The sequence below is a fragment of the Anomaloglossus baeobatrachus genome, chromosome 8 (assembly GCF_048569485.1).
Source record: "Anomaloglossus baeobatrachus isolate aAnoBae1 chromosome 8, aAnoBae1.hap1, whole genome shotgun sequence".
In the NCBI taxonomy this organism is placed as follows: Eukaryota; Metazoa; Chordata; class Amphibia; order Anura; family Aromobatidae; genus Anomaloglossus; species Anomaloglossus baeobatrachus.
The window spans coordinates 65,592,688-65,615,410 of NC_134360.1; the positions used below are offsets into that span (position 1 = coordinate 65,592,688).

The window sequence follows — 22,723 nt, forward strand, 5'->3', positions numbered from 1 at the left end:
AAGAAGAAGAAGAAGAAGAAGAAGAAGAAGAAGAAGAAGGAGGAGAAAGAAGAAGAAGAAGAAGGAAGAGGGAGGAGAAAGAAGAAGAAGAAGAAGGAAGAAGGAGGAGAAAGAGAAGAAGAAGAAGAAGGAAGAAGGAGGAGAAAGAAGAAGGAGGAGAAAGAAGAAGGAGGAGAAAGAAGAAGGAGGAGAAAGAAGAAGGAGGAGAAAGAAGAAGGAGGAGAAAGAAGAAGGAGGAGAAAGAAGAAGGGGGAGAAAGAAGAAGGAGGAGAAAGAAGAAGGAGGAGAAAGAAGAAGGAGGAGAAAGAAGAAGGAGGAGAAAGAAGAAGGAGGAGAAAGAAGAAGGAGGAGAAAGAAGAAGGGAGAGAAAGAAGAAGGAGGAGAAAGAAGAAGGAGGAGAAAGAAGAAGGGGAGAAAGAAGAAGGAGGAGAAAGAAGAAGGAGGAGAAAGAAGGAGAAAGAAGGAGGAGGAGGAGGAGGAGGAGGAGGAGGAGGAGGAGGAAAAAAGGAGGAAGGAGGAGGAAGAGGAAGGAGGAGGAATAAAAAGGAGGAAGGAGTAGGAAGAAGGAAGAGAAAGAAGAAGGAGGAAGGAGGAGGAGGAGGAAAGGAAGGAGGAAGGAAGAGGCTCCACTTTGAAATGTAAGGGCATTAATATTAAAGTGACTCTATCAGCAGGTTTTTGCTATGTAAGCTGAAGCCAGTTTTCTGCAAGGGTTAACACAGAAAATCCAGGGATGCTTGTCTTGTCACAGTCCGATCTTTTCTTTATTTGGAATGCTTGTTTTAGCAACAGGACACTTATCATTAAAGGACTACAATGTCACACCCCCCTGCTGTGATTGACACCTCACTGTCAATGTACAATGTTTATAGAGAGCCTGGTGTGGGCGGGGGCAGCTCCCTCAGCTCTGCTACATGACTACAGCTGAACATTCTGATTGTGTCAAAATGGCTGCAGCCAGTAATCGAAGTGATACATCGTTGGATTCAGGATCTCTTCGCCTACATCATACTGTTCTCAGATGAGGATCTCCTCACAGATTACCTTTAACTACTAAGAAAGGAAAAACAAATTTGACACTACTCACACCCGTTGTAGGATTTGATAAAGGGTTTGTGCTTCTGACGCTTTCGGAATCAAGGTGTACACTTTATGAAGTCAAGCTAAAATTCATCATGAAAATAGTGGCACTCTCCATCCATAAAAATCCAATGCTTATTAGGGAATCCTTAAAAATATGAGGCAGGGTGTGTAGAGACAATGTCTGTTTCACGTATACACATAGGGGTCCATTGAAGTGTGTGTATACGTGAAACAGACATTGTCTCTACATACCCTGCTTCTTCCTGCATGTTGTTAAGGATTCCCTAATATATACTGTACTTTTTATGGATGGCGAGTGCCACTTTTTTATTCTTTTTATTAGAAAATAAGTGCACTAATATGATGCTGATCCAGCTGGACCATGTGGTAGAGTAAGGAGCCATAGGCTCCCTTCCCCGCGACTCTCCATTCTTTAGGCTTCAGGATACTATAACCCTACGGCCTACAAGATGTAAGCACGCCGATACAAGCGATACAATGATGGCATTGTGCTGCTCCGCCCATGCCAGCCTGCTATGGGCACAAAAGAAGATGACTTGGATTAGGTGAGGTATAAACCTAATATTTTTGCTGGGGGTGGCATTATTCATTTTTAAGTGGAGACTAGTGGGACATGAATGCTTTCTATAGGGAGGAGTCAGGAGTAGAGATGAGTCAACCTGAGGTTGTTCGTAGCGCACACAGACAATAAAAAAACAGAGTTCGGGAGCTTTACATATGCTGACCCCTTGTCACGGGTGTGTCATGGGTGACAGACAGTCATGTGGTTTCTGGCAATAGAAGGTCACAGCGTTTTGCTGCTCAAAATGGTCCCTGACTTTCCATTGTTCCTGCTGTTAGCATTGATTGTAGCTTTCCTGCTGGGTTTTCATCTCTTCTCCTTTAGGACCCAGCTTGAGCTTGCCTTCCACCCAGCTACTGATCATCAATATTCTCTTGGTGCTTAAATACTCCCATCTTCACTGGACTGGTGCTGGTGATATTATTCAGTTCAGCCTAGCTCTGGTTGCAAGCAGGTGGTTTGCTCTCATCTGTGGTGTTTTTGCTGAACTCCTACCCAAGTCATTTAATGATAAGCAGTTTATGTTTTCCCCCTGTGTGTCCCCCTTGTGTCTTCTATAGTTGCTTAGTGGGGTTGATGTACAGCTCATCCCATCCATTCCCTATTTAGAGCTCAGAATTAGGGATACCTAGGATAAGGTGTCCGGCTCGGGAAATAGGTACGAAACCTACTTAGGGTGATGAGGGACCCCAGGGACCAGCTGTAGGTTTGGTCAGGGGTCACCATCTCCCCTTCCCTTATCTTTTGCCGCTTGCTTGGTATTTCCCCATACCTAGCGTGACACCACTCGTGCGAGCATAGCTGTGCTCGGGAATGCTTGGTACTCAGCTCAGTGAGAGCCACTTGCAGTGTTTGAACGGCTCGCAATGGGGGTAACAGCAGCATGATCGGATAGTGTGCACCCCCAAAAAATGAAAAAACCCTGCCTACCTGCTCTCGGAATTGCTCTGTTTATGGCTGGCTGCATGTGGGCGAAGAGCCGAATTGCCCAAGAGTGACTTCCATTGGGGTTCAGGTCAACTTTATCTAATGTCCGGTTGAACCCACCGAACCGAACTTCCATGGTTTCCGTCATTTCTACTCAGGAGGCTTTGATTTTTGACCACTCAACTTTAGTTGGCCTGTAGCCACAGCCTAAAGGCCGCTTTGCACACAACGACATTGCTAACGAGATGTCATTGGGGTCACGGAATTGGTGACGCACATCCGGCCTTGTTAGCGATGTTGTTGTGTGTGAAACGCAGGAACGACCGTTAACGATCAAAATTACTTACCTTATCGTTGATTGTTAACCGGTCGTTCTAATCCCGATTATCGTTGCTGTTGCAGGACGCAGGTTGTTCGTCGTTCCTGCGGCAGCACACATCGCTACGTGTGACACCCCAGGAACGAGGAACATCACCGTACCTGCGGCCGCCAGCAATGAGGAAGGAAGGAGGTGGGTGGGATGTTCGGCCCGCTCATCTCCGCCCCTCCGCTTCTATTGGGCGGCCGCTTAGTGACGTCACTGTGACGCCTTAGAAAGGAGGCGGTTTGCCGGCCACAGCGACGTCGCTAGGCAGTTAAGTCCGTGTGACGGGTGTTAGTGATGTTGTGTGCCATGGGCAGCGATTTACCCTTGACGCACAACCGACGGGGGCGGGTGCTTTCACCAGCGACATCACTAGCGATGTTGCTGTGTGTAAAGTGCCCTTAAAGCTTCGCTGCTACAACAGATATTACTAGCAATTTTAGGATCAAGCCTAATAATACAGGCACGTTTTTCAGGCTCATGGGAGCAAACAACATGAAACATTTTGCATTTTTATTTTTGTTTCGTCTTACTCAAACAGGATGCTGAGAACATCAACCGAGCAGACCACAAACTACACCAAACCTATCATGATATATCTGCAAATATATATTTAGAAAAAAAAACCCCATCATGACACCAAGTGTCCATCCAGACAAGACGCCGAGAAATGACATCTTAAATCTTGAACCATAAAATAAAATATTCCATTACACCCCTTTAGAAAAATATAGTAAAATAGAAGTAGAAAGCCCATCTGCAGCCCCAGAAGGAATATTGATGGCGTCTGCGCAGTGTGCTTCTCCGCGAGCACGGAAAGTGGTGGTTAAATGAAAGGGAATATCAGTGGGTGGTAGAGTAAATATCCCATTCCCAGCTCCAGACTGAAGTTTCCTCAATGAATCAGTATTTGAGATTCCGTAATTAGCTAAGAAACGCACAAATCGGTATAAAAACCGAGCGAGTCCGACTGCGAGACTGACTCCGATATTGATTATAGAGATTCAACTAATATACGTGATGAGATAAGCGCCCAAATATATTGACCTGGAATGTATAGTTAACGGGAACCTGTTAGCAGATTCATACTGCCGTAACCACAGGCGGCAAGAAATCCCGTCAGGCTTCCTCATTACTCCGATCTATGTTTAACTTTAAAGTGCTGCAAGACTCAGAGAAAACATAAGACGAGCCGGCACGGGGAGAAGTCTCCGCTGGGCGGCTCGGCTTTATCGGCAGGTTTCTCTCTATTTAAAAGGGAGTTCACTGTAATGAGGGAGCGTGCTGCTCTTCCTTGCTGTCCATGGATGGGGCAGCATTACTCCGCCGACAGGATCCCTTTGAAAACTCTTTTACAGGCTCTGTTCACATTAAGATCATAGTAACAAAAAGGAGACAGTTGTATATAGATATTCATTACTGCTATGAAAAACATGTAAAAATTGAGATACTTAGCACACAAAAATGGCCTGATTTATGTGAGCCCAACAGCCAACGTTAAGGCAACCTTTTTTGTTGGGTCCCTATCAAACTAATGCCTCTCTTTGGGTTAAAAAATCCACTCCAATTTATGGGTGGGCAGGAACCTAAAAATGTCAAGTCAAGCTTTTTTGTTGGTTCCCTGCCTACTCTAATGCCTCTCTTCGGGTTAAAAACAACCCCCTCCAATTTATGGGCGACAGGAACCTGCAAATGAAGAATTAAAATTGCCTAAGGCTGAAGAGCAGGAGGGCTCAATCAGAAGGCATAACCCTGTAATCTAAGAAAAAGACTGATGGCACATCCTACCTTTCCAATGTGAATAGGTGCAAACTGAAAATGAAACATAGTAACAAAAAGGAGACAGTTCCACTCTGTAGTGCTAAGATATGTGTAACAATGAATATGGGCATATAGACATGCATTACTGCTATGGAAAACATGTAAAAATTGAGACACTCAGCACACAAAGATGGCCAGTTTTATGTGAGCCCAACAGCAACCTTTTTTGTTGGGTCCTTTGGGTTAAAAAATCCACTCCAATTTATGGGCGGGCAGGAACCTAAAAATGGAGAAATAAAATAGCCTCAGGCTGAAGAGCAGGAGTGCTCAATCAGAAGATGACCATGTAATGTAAGAAGAAGACTGATGGACTGTTCACATTAGAAAGGTAGGATGTGCCATCAGTCTTTTTCTTAGATTACTTCTGCTCTTCAGCCTTAAGCAATTTTAATTCTTCATTTGCAGGTTCCTGTCCGCCCATAAATTGGAGGGGTTTTTTTTATAACCCAAAGAGAGGCATTAGAGTAGTCAGGGACCCAACAAAAAGAGGTCTCCATGATGTTGGCTGTTGGTTCACATAAAACTGGCCATTTTTGTGTGCTAAGTATCTTAATTTTTACATGTTTTCCATAGCAGTAATGCATATCTATATTCCCATAATCATTGTTCCACATATCTTAGCGCTACAGAGTGCAACTGTCTCCTTTTTGTTACTATGTTTCATGTTCAGTTTGCACCTGTTCACATTAAAAAGGTAGGATGTGCCATCAGTCTTTTTCTTACATTATGATCATGGCTTAGGTTCGGCATATGGGAAACCCTCTGGACACATGCTAAAGGTAAATCCACAATGGCTTCAAATGTATACCTACATAAGTAACACACCTCATTTTTCGGTAGCAATCTTGGCAAATTAGTGGGTCAAAAAGGGCAACACCTTCCCTCAAATTGGTGGCTTTGTGCGGTGGTGGGACAGAAATGTCCCTAAGTTACCAACACTAATGATGTCTTTGTATGCCATGGGTTGCCTCAGTTGGTGACCCATACTTGATATGGATCAACTAAACTCCTCATTGCCAAAAATTGTAATATTCATGCCTCAGCGTGTCAATGGATATGTTCTAATGAAAATGCAGCGTTACCTAGAACACTTTAGATAGCAACTCTCTCCTGTTCCTTCCAGCACCAAGACCCAGTGCTGAGCTACGTGAAGATGCACAAAGGCCTGTGTCACGGCCGGGCGGTCGGGTAGACCCAGGAGGTGGATCCACTGGACCGGACTCTAAGATGGTGGTAAGGAGTCCGGCAGCTGAAGCACTGAAGGGCGGCAGAACAGTCCGTGCAAGTGAGGGCAGCGGAGGAGTCCCTGGGACCACGGAGTCACAGATGGTGGTACTGGTGACGTAGCTCAGGTTCGGAAGCCGAGATGATAGTAGGCGGGGTCCGGAACCTCTGGAGCGGGATGACGGGTCACCGCAGGGATCCGAGATGGTACGGACTGTCAGTTGGCAGACGGACAGCGTGCGGGGTTCAGGACACGGCAGACTGGATGGCGCGGCAGGTACGGCTCTATAAAGAGAGATAGGTGAGTATAGGCACATAAACACCAGGAGACCTGACTCCTAGCTCAGGGAACACGAAGATCAGGCCCCGCCCCCTTGGACAATGACCCCCTATATACCCTGTACCTGTGCAACCTCATTTCCTGTTAATGGACGCTGGCCCTTTAAGAAAGGGTCAGTGACCGCGCGCGCGCCCTAATGCGCATGCGCGCCGCCCGAGTGCCAGAAGCCAGGGAAGGAGGCTGCGAGGAGGACGCAGGGGAGCCGGCCAGGTCCAGGGAAGCTGTCGGGCGCCGGGATCGGGGTCCAGGGACCCTGGGACGGACGGGATCCGGTGGCTGGAGAGCGGGGAGCGTGGCAGGTGAGCCGGGGAGCGGGGGTGAGGACCCGGGAAGCGTGACAGTACCCCCCCCCCCCACGCCCCCCTCCCCGCAACCGGGACATGAAGGCACGGATAAGAGGAGTGCCCACGTTCTCCCTGGGCTCCCAAGACCTATCCTCAGGACCATACCCCTCCCAGTCCACCAGGAAGAACTGCCGACCTCGTACGGTCTTCATGGCCACGATATCCCTTACCGCATAGATGTCATCATCGGCAATAGGTGGAGGAGCCGGACTGGCAGCAGCGGAGAAAGGACCAAGGACAACCGGCTTGAGCAGGGAGACGTGGAATGAGTTGGGTATCCTCATCGTGGCCGGGAGCTGTAGCTTGTAGGATACCTCATTGATCTTGCGGAGGACCTTAAACGGCCCGATGTAGCGAGGACCCAGCTTGTAGGACGGTATCTTCAATCGGATGTACTGGGAAGCAAGCCAGACCAGGTCACCAGGAGAGAAACACGGAGGATCCAGACGTCTCTTGTCAGCGTGTTTCTTCATCCGCTGGGAAGCGCGCCCAAGGGACGCCTTGACAGAGTCCCAAATGGTAGCAAAGTCACGGACAGCAGTATCAGCAGCCGGGACATCCGATGAAGGGGATATAGGCAGCGGGACGGCGGGCTGAAGTCCGTAAACAACATGGAAGGGTGATTTGGAGGATGACTCACTGACGTGGTGGTTATGGGCGAATTCAGCCCAAGGCAGAAGCGAGGACCAGTCGTCGTGATGGGCGTTGACATAGTGACGTAGGTATGAGGTCAAGATTTGATTGACCCTCTCCACTTGGCCATTAGACTGAGGATGGTAAGCAGAGGAAAAGTCCAGAGTCACTCCCAGATGTTTGCATAGAGCCCTCCAGAAGCGGGAGGTGAACTGGGTTCCTCTGTCGGACACGATGTGGGATGGAAAGCCATGCAAGCGAAAGATGTGATGTATATAGGCTTCCGCGAGTTCCTGAGCTGAGGGCAGTCCGGCCATAGGAACGAAGTGGGCCATTTTGGAGAATCGATCAACCACGACCCATATGACTGTGTGCCCGGAGGATAATGGCAAGTCCGTAATAAAGTCCATAGCTATGTGTTGCCACGGGACTGAGGGTATCGGCAGAGGCAGAAGACGGCCATGGGGCAAGTGGTTGGGCGTCTTGTTCCTGGCACAGGAGGAGCAGGCAGAGACAAAAGCAGCGACGTCCGTGCGAAGGGATGGCCACCAGTAATGGCGTACAATCGCACCCCATGTTCTCTTCTGGCCTGCATGGCCGGCTGTTTTTGATGCATGACCCCAGTGTAACACTTTTTGCCTGTCGGTCTCAGAGACATAGGTCTTCCCGGGCGGTATCTGGGCTAGAGTGACAGGGGCCACCGGAACGATGTTGCTAGGACAGATGATGGGTTGGGTAGTCGCTTCCTCCTGCTCCATGGGCATGAAAGACCTGGACAAGGCATCAGCGCGTACATTCTTGTCCGCGGGTCGGAAGTGAAGCTGAAAGTCAAACCTGGCAAAGAATAAAGACCACCTGGCTTGCCGTGGGTTCAGTCGCTGAGCGGACCGCAGGTATTCCAAGTTCTTGTGGTCAGTGTAAATTATCACGGGATACACTGCACCTTCCAGGAGGTAGCGCCATTCCTCCAGTGCCAGTTTGACTGCCAAGAGCTCTCGGTCCCCGATGGTGTAGTTGCGTTCAGACGCTGAGAAGCCCTTGGAGAAGAATCCGCAAGTCACCATCTTCCCGGAGGAGGATTTCTGCATGAGCACTGCTCCGGCTCCTGAGGAGGAGGCATCCACCTCCAAGGTGAACTGGCGGTTTAACTCCGGACGGTGGAGTACAGGAGAGGAAGCAAAAGCTCGCTTCAATGAGCCAAACGCGGCGTCGGCCGCAGGCGACCAGTCCTTTGGATTTGCCTCTTTCTTAGTCAAAGCGGAAAGTGGAGCAGTCAGAGCAGAGAAGTGAGGGATGAATTGGCGGTAGTAGTTGGCGAATCCCAGGAAGCGTTGGATTGCTTTCAGTCCAGAAGGGGGAGGCCAGTTGAGAATGGCGGAGACCTTCTTGGGATCCATCTGCAGTCCAGTCTCAGAGATGACGTACCCCAAAAAGGGGAGTGTAGACTGCTCAAAGACACACTTCTCATACTTTGCGTACAGGCGATTCTCTCTCAATCTTCGTAGAACCAGCTGTACGTGCTCTCTGTGGGTTGAGAGGTCCGGAGAGAAGACAAGGATGTCATCTAGATATACTACCACACAGGTGTAGAGGAGGTCTCGGAACACGTCGTTCACCAGTTCTTGGAAGACGGCAGGAGCATTACACAGGCCGAAGGGCATCACGCAGTACTCATAATGTCCATCGCGCGTATTGAACGCGGTCTTCCATTCGTCACCAGAGCGGATGCGCACCAGATTGTAAGCACCCCGAAGGTCCAGCTTGGTGAACACACGAGCCCCCCTAAGTCGGTCAAACAATTCGGGGATGAGCGGCAGAGGGTACTTGTTTTTGACTGTGATCTGATTCAGACCCCGGTAGTCGATGCAGGGGCGTAAATCGCCCTCTTTTTTCTTGACAAAGAAGAAACCTGCTCCAGCAGGAGAGGAGGACCTCCGAATGAATCCCCTTGCCAGGCTCTCTGAGATGTAAGCAGACATAGCCCTTGTTTCGGCTGGAGATAAAGGATATATCCGTCCTCGTGGTGGCGTTGTTCCAGGGAGCAGGTCGATGGCACAATCGTATGGACGATGTGGCGGCAGTACCTCGGATTCCTTTTTATCAAAGACATCCGCAAAGGTCCAATAGGCCGAGGGCAGCCCCGGTAGGTTCTCAGGAACCAGAGGTTGTCGGATGGGTTGTGTGGATTTTAGACATCTCTCATGACACGAAGAACCCCAGCGGGTGATGTCGCCTGTACCCCAGCTGACTGATGGTTCGTGGGCCCGTAACCATGGAAGACCCAGCAGGATCTGATGGGACATGTGAGGGAGGACGTAGAAGGCGATGGTCTCGGTGTGAAGAGCACCGATCCGCAGTTCAACCGGCCTGGTGGTCCAGGAGATGGTGTCAGAAAGGGGTCTCCCATCTACAGAGGCAATCACCAGGGGCTTGTTGAGTGGAATAACAGGCACTTGGTATTTGTCCACGGTGGCTTGCTGGATGAAATTGCCTGCTGCCCCGGAATCGAGGTAGGCCTCAGCCGTGAACCGCGTCTCTCCCGTTGTCACTTGCACGGTCCATGTGACCGGATCAGAGAGAGTCCCAGCACCTAGGGTGGCCTCTCCTACCAACCCTAGGCTTTGGAGTTTCCCGGCCTTTCCGGACAGGAACGGAGGAGGTGTGTGTCCTCACCACAGTAAAAGCAGAGGCCCTTAGCGAGCCGCTCTGCTCGTCGTTGTTCGGACTGCCGTATCCGGTCAATCTGCATGGGCTCGTGGACGGGAATCCCAGCGGTAGAAGACTGAGGTACGGAGGTCTTCTGTGGAGGAGAGGGATGCCGGACTGGACGTCTCTCCCGAGACAGCTCTTTGGAGCGCTCCTGAAAACGGATGTCTACTCGAGTTGCTAGGGCAATCAGGGCATCTAGGGTGGAGGGCACGTCACGGCCCGCCAACTCGTCTTTGATGCGGCTTGAGAGACCCTCCCAGAAGGCGGCTGTTAGGGCCTCATTATTCCAGCTGAGTTCTGAAGCCAACGTGCGGAAACGAATGGCGTATTGGCCCACCGTCAGTGTTCCTTGACGCAAGCGGAGAAGGGATGAAGCAGACGCAGAGGCGCGTCCCGGCTCGTCAAAAGTGCTGCGAAAGGCCTGCAGGAAGTCTTGAAGATCCTTGGTCATAGGGTCCTCCTTTTCCCACAAGGGGTTCATCCACGCCAGCGCCTCGCCCTCCAGGTGAGACATTATAAAGGCGACCTTGGCTTGGTCAGAGGCGAACAGATGTGGCAGCTGCGTGAAATGAAGGGAACACTGGTTAATGAAGCCCCTGCAGGTCTTGGGATCTCCAGCATAACGAGGTGGTGAAGCCAACCGGAGTTGGGAAGCACCCGACGAGGCTGCCACTGGTGCGGGAGCCGTGGATTGTCCATTGGAGGACCTGGGTGCCGCAGGCGTCATGGAAGCTTGTAACGTGTACAGGCGGGTGTCCACGGAGGTCATAAATTGCAGCATGCGGGTCTGGACTTCACGCTGGCGTTGGAGTTCCTCTTGCAGGGCCAATAGTGCTGCAGCGGGATCCATGGCCTGATCTTACTGTCACGGCCGGGCGGTCGGGTAGACCCAGGAGGTGGATCCACTGGACCGGACTCTAAGATGGTGGTAAGGAGTCCGGCAGCTGAAGCACTGAAGGGCGGCAGAACAGTCCGTGCAAGTGAGGGCAGCGGAGGAGTCCCTGGGACCACGGAGTCACAGATGGTGGTACTGGTGACGTAGCTCAGGTTCGGAAGCCGAGATGATAGTAGGCGGGGTCCGGAACCTCTGGAGCGGGATGACGGGTCACCGCAGGGATCCGAGATGGTACGGACTGTCAGTTGGCAGACGGACAGCGTGCGGGGTTCAGGACACGGCAGACTGGATGGCGCGGCAGGTACGGCTCTATAAAGAGAGATAGGTGAGTATAGGCACATAAACACCAGGAGACCTGACTCCTAGCTCAGGGAACACGAAGATCAGGCCCCGCCCCCTTGGACAATGACCCCCTATATACCCTGTACCTGTGCAACCTCATTTCCTGTTAATGGACGCTGGCCCTTTAAGAAAGGGTCAGTGACCGCGCGCGCGCCCTAATGCGCATGCGCGCCGCCCGAGTGCCAGAAGCCAGGGAAGGAGGCTGCGAGGAGGACGCAGGGGAGCCGGCCAGGTCCAGGGAAGCTGTCGGGCGCCGGGATCGGGGTCCAGGGACCCTGGGACGGACGGGATCCGGTGGCTGGAGAGCGGGGAGCGTGGCAGGTGAGCCGGGGAGCGGGGGTGAGGACCCGGGAAGCGTGACAGCCTGGTGGCAATGGCGGACACAGACGGAGGAGGCCCCATGTGCAAGAACCGTATATGGGCCCTTTGCAGTCCAGTAGCTCATCATATTGCCCAATTCCACCAGCTTTGGAAGTAGAAGTATGCCTCATTACCTCTTGGGCTCCTGTCTGGTTGCACCAATGGTATGTCCTCCCCTGACGGGTGAGTAAGTCTATAATCTGGTCTACATAGGTAAGGATGGTTGACCTCGGGGAGATCAACATCCAACACCGCGGAGACACCATCACGTGTTTCTCAACGCAGTGACACTAGAAGAAGGCCCCCTGGAAAATATGCAAAACACGAATGCCACGGAGACACCATCACATGTTTTTCAACGCTGCCATGAAACTAGCCAAGTCTTTCACCGGGAAGGAACAACCATGGGAAGGGCAGTCTCCAGTCAAGGAAACCGCCTATGCCAAACATGGTATCCATCCACATACAGCTGTTTCGGGGTATTTGCCCTTTATCAGTGTGGAGTAGGAAACTGGCTAGTGGGAGCAATGCCTAGCAGAAGACTACATAGGTAAAGACGGGAGATCAACATCCAACACCGCGGAGCACCATCACGTGTTTCTCAACACAGTGATTCTAAAGCAATGCCCCCTGGGAAAAGTGTCACTGCGTTGAAAAACATCCTTACCTATGTAGTCTTCTACTAGGCATTGCTCCCACTAGCCAGTTTCCTACTCCACACTGAGGGGCAAATACCCCGAAACAGCTGTCTGTGGATGGATACCATGTTTGGCATAGGTGGTCTCCTTGACTAGAGACTGCCCTTCCCGTGGTTGTTCCTTCCCGGTGAAAGACCTGGCTAGTTTCCTGCCAGCGTTGAGAAACATGTGATGGTGTCTCCGCGGCATTCTTGCTTTGCATATAATCTGGTCTGGTCTGACATCGTTTTGCTTTGTCTTAGGTCTGAGCTACAGTAGGTTAGTGGACTGCTCTTGCCTCTGAAATGAGTAATTATGGGTAACAAGTATAGCAATCAGTCGCACTTTCCATGATTACCTGTGGACTTGAATGTGGTTGGGTTACATTGGCAGTAATGAGCCGAGAAAGACTCCATTATTCGGTCAATCTTCTGTGCTTCTCCTGGTAACCGAAAAGTACGAAGAAACTGTCTGGAAGAACACAGATCATCAAGATATAGATACTGTTTTTGCTTGAGGTACAGGTGCACAACCTTTTTCTGGTCTGAGTGTCACATTATCAGATTTTATCAGTTAAAAAGTACATTATTATTATTATTATTATTATTATTATTATTATTATTATTATTATTATTATCTAAGTATTACAAAGTTATGAATTTTTGTAATATACTAGACTGTCAAAATTTGCTTAATTCTCCCTTTATCACTATGTTGCAAAACTGTGTCAGTGCTCAGTTCATGCTCCTTTAGAAGCTCCTTTCAACTGCTTCTTGTGAAGATCCCTACACTAACTTCAAACAGTCAGAATCTGTGACTTTCCCTCTCTAAAGGCCCTGTTACACGCAGCGACGTATCTAACGATATATCGCCGGGGTCACGGATTCCGTGATGCACATCCAGCATCGTTAGCGACGTTGTTGCATGTGACAGCAAGGAGCGACTGTTAACGATGATAAATACTCACCTTATCATCCATCGTTGACACGTCGTTCCTTTTCAAAAAATCGTTGATTGTTGAGCTCGCAGGTTGTTCTTCGTTCCTGCGGCAACACACATCGCTACATGTGATACCTCAGGAACGACGAAATGCAGCTTACCTGCAGCCGCCGGCAATGAGGAACGAAGGAGGTGGGCGGGATGTTACGGCCGCTCATCTCCGCCCCTCCGCTTCTATTGGACGGCCGCTGTGTGACGTCGCTGTGATACCGCACGAACCGCCCCCTTAGAAAGGAGGTGGTTCACCGGACACAGCGACGTCGCTAGGCAGGTAAGTCCGTGTGATGGCTCCTAATGATATTGTGTGCCACGGGCAGCGATTTGCCCGTGAAGCACAACCGACAGGGGTGGGTGCTTTCACCAGCGATATCGCTAGCGATATCGCTGCGTGTAAAGCCCCCTTTAGCCTCTCTGCTCCCTTACCTTGCACTCAGTCAGGGGTATCCCATACACTGGTTGTTTGAATATAGTATATGATATTGCTGAGCAGCAGTTCAAAGCAACTTCTAAAGGAACTTCACATTGCACTGCAGAATAATGTTTAGGAGAAAAATAAGCAAAATTAGGTAATGAAGAATACAAAAATACAATTTAGATACTTTTGTTATAATGTATTCCCATTTGAGACATGAAAGTCATGGTAACAAGTAGCAAGGTATTTATAACAGGAGACTGGGAATCCCCTGCTTCCCCATTTAGTATCCAAAAAAAGAAGGAAACTTGCTGGCAGTGCTTAGCTAATATCCTGTGAATATGTGATACATTTTCATATTGAAATACTTCAAAAGCGTAATCTGGGTACATCTGCATCCTCAAGTATAGAAAAGAGAGCTAGAAGATGTGCATTGATTAAAAGCTATTTTCTACATGATTTTAAAGGTTTTGTCTCATAAGCTTAAACAGGTAAAAATGCAAAGTACCGTACTTGCAAAAGTGAACAACTGCTTCAGTTTATCAGAGGTGGCCTAGTTTCCTAGGCAAGGAGTACACACTTACAAGCTCTTTGCTATAGAGTTTGTAAGCCCTGCTCTGAAGCTGGACAATATCATTAGACCCGACCGGCCTCAGTGCCCATTAACTCTTCAGGCAGCATCGAAGGTTGCATAGTTTAGGTCAGCATGGCAAAGAATCCCGATGGTCCATATTGTACTCATTAGGGCTTTACCACCTGGCAAGCAGGAAGCTGGGAGGTTGGAGAGCAGTTGGCTCCTGAAGGTACTATCTTGAAATGAGCTCCTGAAGGTAGGATCTTAAAAAGTGCTCCTGGAGGTAGGATCTTGGCATATGTTCTTGAAGGTAGGATCATGAAATGCGCGCCTTAAGGTAGGATCTTGAAATGCGCTCTTGAAGGTAGGATCTTGAAATGTGCTCCTGGAGGTAGGATCTTGAGATGCGCTCCTGAATGTAATGGTCTCCTGAAGGTAGGACCTTGAGATGCGCTCCTGAAGGTAGGATCTTCAGATGAGCTCCTGAAGGTAGGATCTTGAGATGCACTCCTGAATGAAATTGGCTCCTGAAGGTAGAACCTTGAGATGCGCTCCTGAAGGTAGGATCTTGGGATATGTTCCTGAAGGTAGGATCATGAGATGCGCTCCTGAAGGTAGGATCTTGAGATATGCTCCTAAAGGAAGGATCATGAGATGCTCTCCTGAAGGTAGGATCATGAAATGCGCTCCTGAAGGTAAGATCTTGAGATACGCTCCTTAAAGTAGGATCTTGAGATGTGCTCCTGAATGTAATGTGCTTCTGAAGGTAGGATTATGAAATGCTCTCCTGAAGGTAGCATCTTATGATCCACTCCTGAATGAAATGGGCTCTTGAAGGTAGGACTTTGAAATGTGCTCCTGAAGGTAGGATCTTGAGATATGCTCCTTAAGGTAGGATCTTGAAATGTGCTCCTGAAGGTAGGATCTTGAGATATGCTCCTGAAGGTAGGATCTTGAAATGTGCTCCTGAAGGTAGGATCTTGAGATATGCTCCTGAAGGTAGGATCTTGAGATATGGTCCTGAAGGTAGGATCTTGAAATGTGCTCTTGGAGGTAGGATCATGAGATATGCTCCTGAAGGTAGGATTGTGAGGCAAATCCTGGGATATGAAGAGGAATTATGATTGCCAGTCATAATCGCTCTCATCACTCCCTGGCAGTGCCCCCTCCCTTCTTGTTCTCAATGTCCACCATCTTGGAAGGTGTCACATCCCAGCAACACATCCCATGGCCATCTCCTGTGATATGGAGATTAGATGATGTGGGAACAATGGACACAGGATGACTCCCTGCCGTGACCCTGTGGTAGGGGCTGCTATCTAATTAGCAAGGCTATGGAAGTATCCAGACAGGACGACTCCAGTAAAATATGGTTCATATCTCGCAAGCCATATTTCCGATAAATATGGCAACCATAAAAATGGTGTCTCTGCATGCGGACGATGCTGGCACACCTTTTTTATGGGAGTAGGACATTGGGAAGTACCCCAGGCGTGATATCAGCCAATGGGGAACTAGTAGACAAGTCATGAGTCCTCTCATTCTGTAGCTAAATTCATAACTGTCACAATGAGAGCGTTGACGTCCGCCTACAACGCTCCCAGGCAAAGTTATGGCCAATATCCCCTTTCTGGATAATTCTGACTCAAAAGCGGGGGGAGTGGCAGTGCTTCCCTGTGAGGTCACTAAGGTAGGAGGGGACCTGGATTTGCCCAGGTTGATAACCCTACTTCGGCCATTTTCCAGTGTTCTTTCGCCGGGGGTCACGTGTAGGAAACATCTGTGGGAAGGATCCTAGAAACCTGGTCTACAGCGCCCCCCTGTGGCCAGACGCACAAGGTAACTGCTGGAACTGTGTATGCCTGTTTGTAAACCATGCTTTATCTGTAACTGTACTCTGACATATGTATATTCTGTAGATTCCCTATTGTATATATTGTAGTTTCTAGTGTGCTTTAGGCTGATTAAATTATATAATTAATCTTGGGCTGTTCTGTTATCTCGATCTTGAATCCCACGTCTGTGTGTTCGGCTAATAGTTACCGTGAAGCGGTTGGTGGCAGCGAGTTGTGCCAAGGATTATTGTGGGGAGGCCAGTGAGATTCGGGGAGGTTTTATATATTCCGCCCGCGGAGGTCGGGGGAATATATACCCTACTCTCACCGGGGACCCTTCAATAATCGGCATAAGTAGTATAGCGGCCTCCTTGCTTATTGTCGGGCAATTCCATAATTGGCCTGACTATAAGAGGGGCGCTAGAGAGCGCGTCACGTGCTCTGTCTGTCGGTCGGGAGGTATAAAGGAGGGGTGACCCCCACTTGTTACCCCCGATTGTGACGTACTGGTAGCCAGCGCGGGGGATTTCTGAGTGACCCCCCCGGTGGTTCGTGACATATTGGTGGCAAGCGGTGGGATCGAGATAATAGTGTGTGTGAGTGTGAGACCCATACTCCCAGACACTAAAGACTGCCTGCAGCAGCTGTGGCTGCTGGGGTCTTCAGACTAGCTCAACACTAGAGTGTCAGAGTGCAGATACTGTTGTGGACAGCAATGAGGAGGTTGACCACGAGTCCTCCAGGAGCCCGACGCCAGAGAACCGTTCTGCAGAGGACAGCGCACAACCTGGCAATTATGGACAAGATGAGGAGCAGCTCACCCAAGGGTCCTCGACGAGCCAGATGCCAGTCCTCCGCTCTGAAATGGACAGTGAATCACCAGGCTCCGCAGCGGGCCGCAGATCACCACGTGCCATTCCACCAAGCCTGGGAGGCTCGGATAGCCTTCTTCAAATGGCTATGGCCCTACTCCAGGCTGGAGACCAGGAGGGCTACAAGGAACTCCTGGCAGAGCGCAGGGCAGAGCGGCAGGCAGCGCGTGAAGAGCGAGAGCGAGAGCGACAGGCAGACCGTGACCACCAGCTGCATCTAGCCAAGCTCCAGCCCTCATCAGCCACACGTGACCTTCAAGACACCAAACTTCCAAAGGTCCGTGTTGAGGACTTTCCCGTGCTGGAGAAGGATGGAGACTTGGACTCTTTCCTGACTGCTTTTGAACGGACTTGCCTGCAGCACCATCTGGACAAGGACCAGTGGGCCAAATACCTGACCCCCCGTTTAAGGGGTAAGGCCCTGGAAATCCTTGGGGACTTGCCTACTGAGGCAGATCAGGGCTACGACACAATCAAGCGGGCCCTGATCCAACAGTACAACCTCACTCCGGAGTCCTACCGCAAGAAGTTCCGGACCCTGCAGAAGGGACCAAAGGACTCCTGGGCTGACCACCGGCGGGCACTTGCCCGAGCTGCCGACCACTGGACCCAAGGCCTGCAGCTTTCCACCGGACCGGAGATCCTGGACTTGTTCATCACGGAGCAACTCTTGTGGAACTGCCCTGAGGATCTCCGCCAGTTCATCCGAGACCAGAAGCCAAAGGGGTCCACGGCTACAGCTGCCCTGGCCGATGACTACACCAACAATCGGGCTCCTGAGGCCAGTAGAGCAGCCACCAGCAGCACCTGGAGAGGGGGTAAGATGAACTCTGCGACTGCCCCACCTGCCCCTAGACTGCAGGGGGTGTCCCCCTCAACTCCCCTCTCCAGGCCCGTGGCAGAACCAAGACGGTGCCATCAGTGCAACCTACCTGGACACTTCAAGGCCATGTGCCCTCAGCGTCCCAAGGCCCCGGCTCCATCCCCGTCCCAAGGGCCGCCCAAGGTGTATTGTGTGGGTGGGGGTGGTGGTAGGTCCCTGGACAGCTTCCAACCTGTCACCGTCGGCCGGTCTGTGACCATAGGACTGCGAGACAGCGCCTCGGAGGTGACTCTGGTGCGGCCTGAGATGGTGTCCCCCCAAGACTTGATACCTGGAAAAACCCTCGCTGTCTCCGGGATTGGAGGCATTGACCCGGCGCTGCCTGTTGCTGGCAGTTATGTGGACTGGGGCGCAGGGCGAGGGGTGAGGGAGGTGGGGGTAACTGATCGGATCCCCGCAAACGTGTTACTTGGGACAGATTTGGGGCAGATAACCTCCCAGTTTGGGCCCCCCCCAAGGGCTGAACCTTCAGCTAGTACTGACGTGCCTCCGGACAATGTTAATGTGTTATCTATGAATGATGTGAGAGAGGGGGGAGTGAACTCTGATATTTCTGCTTGCATAGACACCATAGACACACACTCAGCGGCAGCTGTGACAGGGGAGGGGGTCAGAGAAAGGTGTGACAATGCCTCTACAAGTAATCAGCCTGTGAGCTGGGATCTGTTGCCCTCTGCAGGGATAAGCAGAGAGCAGGGTGCTGCAGGGGGAGGACCAGTGTGTGGGGTGGGGGCTACCACAGCAAATGTGGGGTCCCCAGAGATTTCACAGCGGGGTTCTGTTGCTGCAGGGGGGGAACAGGCAGGTGAGATTGGGGCCGGTCCCGGAGCGGAAGTGCTCCCAGGTAAGATCTCGGTGCAGGGTTCCCGCACAACCAGGGTGTCAGGAAGCCAGGTAGGTCTGCCTGAACCGGCGACTTGGTCAGGAACGGAGGAGGAGCAGGCACGACCCACGGTCGCAGCGGCTGTGGCCGCTGTCACCCGCAGTGGGAGTGCTGGAAGCCAAGGGGCCTCCCGGAGGTCCGATATTTCTTCCCCTTCTGACCAAGTGGCAGCCGAGTCAGGTGGAGGCCAGGACACAGGTCCCGGGGTACTGACTGAAGATGTGACAGTCTCGTCGATTCTGGCCACATCTAGTCAGGGGTTTCAGGCAGCGTTAGAAGCTGACGACAGCCTGAAAGCTCTTAAGGAGCAGGCGGCACAGCCTCCCTCGGACTCGGACCCGGAGCGAGTGGTCTGGGACCAAGGACGGCTGTACCGGGTCACGGTCCAGCAGGGTTCACCGGAGGCGTGGCCCAGGGACCGACAGTTGGTGGTACCCTATCCGTTCCGGACGGAGTTGTTGCGGATCGCACATGAGATTCCGATGGCCGGACACCTAGGGATCGCTAAGACCAAGGCCAGGTTAAACCAGCATTTCTACTGGCCAAAAATGGGGGCCGATGTGGCTGCCTACTGCCGTTCGTGTGAAACCTGTCAGAGAGTGGGGAAGGCGGGGCCACTCCCCAAAGCCCCACTGGTATCTCTGCCCATCATCGATGAGCCTTTCAGGAGGGTGGCTGTGGATCTGGTCGGCCCGCTGGCCATCCCCAGTAGCTCCGGGAAACGCTTCATACTGACGGTAGTGGACTATGCCACCCGGTACCCAGAAGCAGTGGCCTTGTCGTCCATTCGGGCTGACAAGGTGGCCACCGCATTGCTGGAGATTTTCTCCCGAGTGGGTTTTCCCCAGGAAATGCTCACTGACCGGGGGACCCAATTCATGTCCCAGCTGATGGAGGCCCTCTGTAAGCAAGTCCAGGTGCGACATCTGGTGGCCAGCCCGTACCATCCACAGACTAATGGCCTGTGCGAGCGGTTTAATGGCACCTTAAAGCAGATGCTTAAGATGTTGGTCGACTCCCATGGGCGTGACTGGGAGCGGTATCTCCCACACCTGTTATTTGCTTACCGGGAGGTTCCACAGGCCTCAACAGGATTCTCACCGTTTGAGCTCCTGTACGGGCGACGTGTGCGGGGCCCCCTGGCTCTGGTGAAAGAGGCTTGGGAAGGGGATTTGGCCACCCCTGGAGTGTCGGTTATCGAGTATGTCATGCGCTTCCGGGACAAAATGCAGGCCTTGACGCAACTGGTACACGACAATATGGCTCAAGCCCAGGCCGATCAGAAGCGTTGGTACGACCAGAACGCTTGTGAGAGGACCTACCAAGTGGGTCAAAAGGTGTGGGTACTGGTCCCCGTACCACAGGACAAGCTTCAGGCAGCCTGGGAAGGCCCATACCTCATGTACCAGCAGCTCAACCCTGTGACGTACCTGGTCACCCTGGACCCTGCCCGTGGAAGGCGGAAGCCCTTCCATGTGAACATGATGAAGGCACATCATGAGCGGGAGGCATGTGCGCTCCCCGTGTGCAACCTGCCCGAGGAGGGAGAAGCGGAAACCCTCTTGGATATGCTAGCCCAGGTTAGGGCAGGCGGATCCATTGAGGATGTGGAGGTTGGCCACCAGCTCTTGGAGGACCAACGGTCCCAGCTGTGGGCCACCCTACACCCCTTCCGGGGGTTGTTTACCAACCAGCCCGGAAGGACTAACTTGGCTGTCCATCACGTGGACACTGGGGATCATCCCCCGATCCGGCGTTCAGCATATCGGGTCTCCCTGGAGGTGCAGCAACACATGCGCCAGGAGATTGACGAGATGCTGAAGCTGGGGGTGATCCAGGCATCCAACAGCGCTTGGGCCTCGCCTGTAGTCCTCGTCCCTAAGAAGGACCGAACCACTCGGTTCTGCGTGGACTACAGGGGGCTCAATGCTGTCACGGTCGCCGATGCGTACCCAATGCCACGCATCGATGACCTGCTCGATCAGTTGGCCGGGGCTCAGTACCTGACCATCATGGATCTGAGCCGGGGATATTGGCAGATCCCCCTGACTCGCAAGGCCAGGGAACGCTCTGCCTTTATTACCCCATTTGGACTGTACGAGTCCACGGTGATGCCATTCGGGATGAGGAATGCCCCTGCCACTTTCCAGCGGATGGTCAACACCCTGCTCAAGGGACTTGAAGGGTACGCGGCCGCGTACCTGGATGACATTGCCGTCTTCAGTCCCACCTGGGAGGACCACCTAGAGCATCTAGCACAGGTGCTCAGGCGGATCCACCAGGCAGGTTTGACCATCAAGCCGGGAAAGTGTCAGCTGGCCATGAGCGAGGTCCAGTACCTCGGTCACCGGGTAGGCGGGAGAACACTGAAGCCCGAGCCTGAGAAAGTGGAGGCCATCGCGTCCTGGCCCACCCCCAGGACCAAGAAGCAGGTGATGTCCTTCTTGGGGACCGCTGGGTACTATAGGAGGTTTGTTCCATGCTATAGTAGCCTGGCAAAGCCCTTGACGGACCTCACCAAGAAGAAGCTGCCCTCTGCAGTCGATTGGACAATGGACTGCGAGACAGCCTTCCGGGCCCTAAAGGACGCCCTGTCCAGCCCGCCTGTGCTACAGGCAGCCGACTTCACGCGGCCGTTTGTAGTACAGACCGACGCCAGTGACTTCGGCCTCGGTGCGGTGCTCAGCCAGGTGGACTCTGCGAGCCAAGAGCACCCAGTCTTGTACCTGAGCAGGAAGCTGTTACCAAGGGAAGTGGCCTATTCCACGATGGAAAAGGAGTGCCTGGCCATAGTGTGGGCCCTGCAGCGTCTGCAACCCTATCTATACGGGCGCCACTTCATCGTGGAGACGGACCACAATCCCCTCAGCTGGTTGCACACCGTCTCTGGGACGAACGGGCGATTGTTGCGATGGAGCCTTGCGCTCCAGCAATACAACTTCACCATTCGCCACAAAAGGGGCCGGGACCACGGTAACGCAGACGGGCTGTCCCGACAAGGAGAGGTCGCGGACGGGCGCACGGGGGAACACCGGAGTGTGCTGCCCCCTAGCGCCCTCAAAAGGGGGGAGGTGTGAGGCAAATCCTGGGATATGAAGAGGAATTATGATTGCCAGTCATAATCGCTCTCATCACTCCCTGGCAGTGCCCCCTCCCTTCTTGTTCTCAATGTCCACCATCTTGGAAGGTGTCACATCCCAGCAACACATCCCATGGCCATCTCCTGTGATATGGAGATTAGATGATGTGGGAACAATGGACACAGGATGACTCCCTGCCGTGACCCTGTGGTAGGGGCTGCTATCTAATTAGCAAGGCTATGGAAGTATCCAGACAGGACGACTCCAGTAAAATATGGTTCATATCTCGCAAGCCATATTTCCGATAAATATGGCAACCATAAAAATGGTGTCTCTGCATGCGGACGATGCTGGCACACCTTTTTTATGGGAGTAGGACATTGGGAAGTACCCCAGGCGTGATATCAGCCAATGGGGAACTAGTAGACAAGTCATGAGTCCTCTCGTTCTGTAGCTAAATTCATAACTGTCACAATGAGAGCGTTGACGTCCGCCTACGACGCTCCCAGGCAAAGTTATGGCCAATATCCCCTTTCTGGATAATTCTGACTCAAAAGCGGGGGGAGTGGCAGTGCTTCCCTGTGAGGTCACTAAGGTAGGAGGGGACCTGGATTTGCCCAGGTTGATAACCCTACTTCGGCCATTTTCCAGTGTTCTTTCGCCGGGGGTCACGTGTAGGAAACATCTGTGGGAAGGATCCTAGAAACCTGGTCTACAGCGCCCCCCTGTGGCCAGACGCACAAGGTAACTGCTGGAACTGTGTATGCCTGTTTGTAAACCATGCTTTATCTGTAACTGTACTCTGACATATGTATATTCTGTAGATTCCCTATTGTATATATTGTAGTTTCTAGTGTGCTTTAGGCTGATTAAATTATATAAT

At 51.8% G+C, this 22,723-nt stretch overlaps 1 protein-coding gene across 1 annotated transcript in view; it reads right to left on the minus strand.

The window, feature by feature from the left end:
• The window catches only part of CYTH4 (cytohesin 4), a 156,633-nt gene that overhangs the window by 53,961 nt on the left and 79,949 nt on the right, over positions 1 to 22,723 (minus strand). The window contains exon 7 of the mRNA XM_075321755.1: positions 12,661 to 12,773. Within this exon, the coding sequence (XP_075177870.1) occupies positions 12,661 to 12,773 (113 nt within the window). The remainder of the gene's footprint in view (positions 1 to 12,660; positions 12,774 to 22,723) is intronic.